Here is a 4,779-nt window from a genome sequence, read left to right as displayed (position 1 = left end):
GGTTATGGGACCTGAACTCTGGGCCTGGGCGCTGTCCCTCAGCTCTTCAGCTCAAGGCTAGCGCTCTACCACTTGAGCCACAGTGCCACTTTCGGCTTTTTTTCTTTTTTTGCTTATGTGGTGCTGGGGAATCGAACCCAGGGCCTCATGCATGGGAGGCGAGCGCTCTACCACTGAGCCACCTTCCCAGCTGTAGGAAAGAAATAAGCTGGGGTTTTAGATGCTCTTGCCTCAGCCTCCAAATCTTGGGATTGAGGTGTGTACCACCATGCCTAACCTAGTGACGCCATTTTCCTTACAGATGAAATTGTAGCTCTGAAGCGGTTGAAAATGGAGAAGGAGAAAGAAGGGTTTCCGATCACATCCCTGAGAGAAATCAACACCATTCTCAAGGCCCAGCACCCCAACATTGTCACGGTCCGAGTAAGGCCCAAAGAGGAGTATTCCCCTGGGAAGGGAAGAGGTGCCGTGTAGCCCGGGGTGCACCCCAGACGCTCAGCGCAGCAGTCAGCATCAGCCTGAGAGGCCCGTGCTCTTGCTTCCGCTGCTGCCCGTGCCCAGCAACTCGGGGCTCCCAGGAGAGCCAGTGGTGGCAAGGGGATTGGAGGTGCGCTGGGCGCCCACGATCCCATGGCCTCTCTGCTAGGAGATCGTGGTGGGCAGCAACATGGACAAGATCTACATAGTAATGAACTACGTGGAGCACGACCTCAAGAGCCTCATGGAGACCATGAAGCAGCCCTTTCTCCCAGGTCTGTCCCTGCGTGCTCCCGACCTCGGGGAGGGCCTGAGTTGGGGCAGGGCTGGAAGCCTTCGGCCCTAGTGATAGGCGGGACCATGTCTCCCCGTCTGCACCACACCTGGGCTCTAGGCTTAGAGCCCTCCCCGGCGGGGGCTGCTGGCTTGCCCCAGGCCCTGGCTGGCGTCCAGGGCTCACTAGTGGGCATGCCTGTGACCCCAGCCCTCCCCCAGGGGAAGTGAAGACGCTGATGATTCAGCTGCTGAGGGGGGTGAAGCACCTGCATGACAACTGGATTCTGCACCGGGACCTGAAGACGTCCAACCTGCTGCTGAGCCACGCTGGCATCCTCAAGGTGAGCGCAGGGCCTGGCCCCGCACCCCACACCCAGGCCCCGCACCCCACACCCAGGCCCCTCACAGCCTCCCTGTGTCAATGCAGGTTGGTGACTTTGGGCTGGCTCGAGAGTATGGGTCGCCCCTGAAGGCCTACACCCCCGTCGTTGTGACCCTCTGGTACCGAGCCCCTGAACTGTTGCTTGGCGCCAAGGTGAGTCTGAGACCCCTGAGCCTCAGCCCCTCGGCCCCCAAGCCCCAGCCTCTCAGCCCCTGAGCCATGTCCCCTCGGCCCCAGGAGTACTCCACGGCGGTGGACATGTGGTCAGTGGGCTGCATCTTCGGAGAGTTGCTGACACAGAAGCCCCTGTTCCCTGGGAAGTCGGAGATTGATCAGATCAACAAGGTTTTTAAGGTGGGTGTGGAGGTGCCAGGCCGGCGAGGCTGCCTGAGCCCAGGGCATGACAGCCCCCAGTCTGCACCTCAGTGCGGCGCTGTGGCAGGGCCGCCCAGGCCACACCTGCAGCTGCGCTGCGCTGCGCTGTCTTCCAGGACCTGGGAACCCCCAGTGAGAAGATCTGGCCTGGCTACAATGAGCTCCCAGCCGTCAAGAAGATGACCTTCAGTGAGCACCCCTACAACAACCTCCGCAAGCGCTTCGGGGCCCTGCTCTCGGACCAGGGCTTTGATCTCATGAACAAGTGAGTCGGGGCTCCCTCCCCGCACAGCTGCCCTGTGTACCCTGTGGGCCTCGCTGCCACGGCAGTGCCCATCCCTTGCATTCTCCCAGGTTTCTGACCTACTTCCCGGGGAGACGGGTTAACGCGGAAGACGGCCTCAAGCATGAGTACTTCTGCGAGACTCCACTCCCCATCGACCCTTCCATGTTCCCCACGTGGCCTGCCAAGAGCGAGCAGCAGCGTGTGAAGCGGGGCACCAGTCCACGCCCCCCCGAGGGGGGTCTAGGCTACAGCCAGCTGGTGAGCGGCCGGCCCGCAGGGGTCTCCATGGGGGGCTCAGACGGGGTTCGGTCCTCACAGTGCCCCACCTCCTCCCACAGGGCGACGACGACCTGAAGGAGACGGGCTTCCACCTCACCACCACCAACCAGGGGGCCTCCGCCGCCGGCCCGGGCTTCAGCCTCAAGTTCTGAAGGCGCTGCCTGGCCACAGAGCCACCCGCGGTCGGCCAGGACCCCGGACTTGGCACTGCCCGCACACCTGCCCACATTTCCTTTTTTTATATTTTGATTTGTACATTTGTAGAATTAAATGACTGTTTCCTGTGGAAGGAAAAGCCGGGTGTTTCCCCCACGCCTGCCTCAGCCTGTGAGGAAGGGTGGTGGGTGTGGTGCGGGCCTGGGCCCCCCACGCACACGCGCATGCCAAGCCCTGGCCTGCGCTGGGGCTGGTCTTGGGGGTTACGTGCTGTCTAGCCTTGTCCACAGATCTCGCCCGCAGTGGGGCAGCCTTCGCCACGTGCGTTGTACACACGGGGGTGCAGATGATCGCGGGGTAGTATTCTTGGAGGACACTGTGGCGTAGCCTTTCCTTGAGCAAGCCACCCCCGAGCTGGACGGCGCAGGCTGTGGAGCGGGTTGCGGCTGCCCTGCGTCCCCGACACTGGAGTCCTCCCTGCCGCTCCAGCCAGGCAGGGATTTGCCCAGGGCCTTCGCTCTGCCTGGCCTTCCATCCCCAGCCTCTTCCTCAGGCCTCCCCTGTTTCCCACCCAGGCCCAGGTGACGCTCCTAACACTTCTCAAGAGGCCACCAGGGCAGCTTTCTGGTCTTCTGGCTACACTCACCCTCTCCCTGGGGACTATGTGCTACCCCACCAGTGTCCCTGCCAAAACGGACAGACTACATGGTGCCTGGGGCTCCCCCGTCGACTGGAGGCCCAGACCCGCTTCTGCCCTTGCACAAACAGCACAGAGACTTGAGAGAAAAGGTGCTTTATCATGCAGGCCTGGGCCTGGGCTCCAGGCTCCGGGCTCAGCTCCTCACTCGGACCCGCCAGGAGTAGGTGGTGAGCACCCGCTGGTGCTGGCGCACGATGCAGGTGTAGGTGCCTTCGTTGATGGCGTTGGCGATGATGCTCAGCTGTGCCTCGCCCAGGGCCAGGTACCCTGGGTAGGAGAACTCCAGGGGCTCCCGGTCCTTGTACCAGCTGCAGGGAGAAGTGTCCGCCAGGCCTGTGCCAGCCCACCACAGGGGCCACTGGGCAGCCCTTTCCCCCCCCCCCACATGGCTGCCCCATCTCCAAGGGCCACACAGCCTGAGACCCCAGGTCACGGCCCCCAGTGCCCAGCACTCACTAGACTTTGCCTTTCTTGTGGAGGATCTTCTGGCCGCAGCGGAAGGTCACATTCCTGCCCTCAGACACAAGCCTGGTTTTGGTCCTCAGGGGTGGGGGCGTAGGGGCCACAGTGGGGAAGGGGAACTCTGTGCACGCGAAGAAAATGCTGATGCTTCCCAGAGGAGATGGGGCCGCGGCTGGGAGCCCCCACCCCCACATGCCATCACTGCCCCCAGCCCCCGCCCCCGCGTCACCATAGCAGAAGTCACAGCTGCTGGGACACAGCCTCTTCATCAGCCGCTGGCGGGCATCACAAAAACCCCTTCGCGCCCAGGAGGGACACACCAACAGCCGGTCCAGGCAGCCTTCAGGGAAGACAGGCTGGCTCAGAGCCTGCCCAGAGCCCTGCCACCCACCTGCTGCCTGTCCTGCCCCAAAACACCCACCATAGAGCCGGTGCAGCCCCCACAGCTCATCCTGGGACAGTGTCTTCCAGCCTCGAAGTGTGGCATTGAGGTGCATGAGTGCCCGGCCCTGCTGCGAGTGCATGAGGCCCAGCGCGTGGCCGATCTCATGCGCGGCCACGTGCACCAGGTCTGTGAGCCACACGCCTGCGGGTCCCGGGGATGAGCGCCGACTCCAGGCCTCTGTCCCCAGGGGCCCGGCCTGTCTGCTGGAGCTGCTGTGGAGCCTCAACCGCAGCCACAGGAAGATAACGTTCCCAGGCTGGGCTGTGAGCTCTGCACCCAGGAATGCAGCGGGGGAGGGAGTGCACCCCGGACGACGTGGACGGATGGATGGGGACCGGGCTGTGGCCTGCACCCTCCCCCTTCCCTGCTTGACCCCTAGTGGCAGCACCTCCCACAAGAGCTAGGAAAGTCCCTGCGGCCCACCACTGTGGGAGCAGGACCCCAAAGGAGGCGGCCTTCCTTCACCTTTCTTCCAGCTGTAGCGCGTGGGGCCTAGGACCCAGTATTCGCTGTCGTCAAAGTGGATGCCCCCGTGGGGGGGAAAAAAGGCGTGGGCCAGCTCACCCGTGGGGCCGTCGAAGCAGTGGTGCAGGCTGGAGACCAGGCAGTCAGTGTGGTTGACCGGGTAGAAGCCTGGGGGAAGCAGGGCTGAGTCGGGGCCTGGCCAGGCTGAGGCCGGGGACCGGGACACCCCTGCTAGGGCAGGGCCGGGATCGCGCTCACCTATCCGGAGATCGCTGGGCTGCTCGGGGGCCACTTCCCGGAAGCTGAAGGGGGACACGTCGCTCCACATGCGGAAAGCGGCAGCCAGGCCTCGCCGGGTGTCCCGGGGGCTCAGGAGGTTCTGGGGGAAGGAGAGGATCCTGCGGGGCGGCCAAAGGGAGGGTCGGGTCAGGGCCGGGGCGCGGGGCTCCGGCCTGGCATGGTCCCGCAGGGCAGGC

The 4,779-nt window shown here is 64.0% G+C and overlaps 3 protein-coding genes across 10 annotated transcripts in view; 1 reads left to right on the top strand and 2 right to left on the bottom strand.

Annotated features, from left to right (window-relative positions):
- The window catches only part of LOC105999027 (cyclin-dependent kinase 11B), a 34,034-nt gene extending 31,681 nt beyond the window's left edge, over positions 1-2,353 (top strand). For all 8 annotated transcript variants that reach the window (XM_013033933.1, XM_013033956.1, XM_013033926.1 and 5 more), the window contains 8 exons: positions 302-423; positions 647-752; positions 973-1,094; positions 1,181-1,288; positions 1,373-1,489; positions 1,627-1,775; positions 1,865-2,054; positions 2,135-2,353. In XM_013033933.1, coding sequence (XP_012889387.1) covers positions 302-423; positions 647-752; positions 973-1,094; positions 1,181-1,288; positions 1,373-1,489; positions 1,627-1,775; positions 1,865-2,054; positions 2,135-2,227 — 1,007 coding nt within the window. In that variant the 3' untranslated portion in view covers positions 2,228-2,353. The remainder of the gene's footprint in view (positions 1-301; positions 424-646; positions 753-972; positions 1,095-1,180; positions 1,289-1,372; positions 1,490-1,626; positions 1,776-1,864; positions 2,055-2,134) is intronic.
- Mib2 (mindbomb E3 ubiquitin protein ligase 2) overlaps positions 1-4,779 on the bottom strand; it is a 35,853-nt gene that overhangs the window by 15,894 nt on the left and 15,180 nt on the right. The gene's annotated exons all lie outside the window — the stretch shown is intronic.
- Mmp23b (matrix metallopeptidase 23B) overlaps positions 3,029-4,779 on the bottom strand; it is a 43,700-nt gene continuing 41,949 nt past the window's right edge. Inside the window, exons 2-7 of the mRNA XM_013031390.1 lie at positions 4,562-4,755; positions 4,304-4,471; positions 3,815-3,979; positions 3,623-3,733; positions 3,388-3,514; positions 3,029-3,239 (exon numbers count right to left, since the gene is read on the bottom strand). Coding sequence (XP_012886844.1) covers positions 3,065-3,239; positions 3,388-3,514; positions 3,623-3,733; positions 3,815-3,979; positions 4,304-4,471; positions 4,562-4,755 — 940 coding nt within the window. The 3' untranslated portion in view covers positions 3,029-3,064. The remainder of the gene's footprint in view (positions 3,240-3,387; positions 3,515-3,622; positions 3,734-3,814; positions 3,980-4,303; positions 4,472-4,561; positions 4,756-4,779) is intronic.

Source organism: Dipodomys ordii, unplaced genomic scaffold (genome assembly GCF_000151885.1).
Source record: "Dipodomys ordii isolate 6190 unplaced genomic scaffold, Dord_2.0 Scaffold6, whole genome shotgun sequence".
NCBI classification, from domain to species: Eukaryota; Metazoa; Chordata; class Mammalia; order Rodentia; family Heteromyidae; genus Dipodomys; species Dipodomys ordii.
The sequence above is the reverse complement of the archived record's forward strand: the minus strand, read 5'-3'. Positions and strand labels throughout refer to the sequence as shown.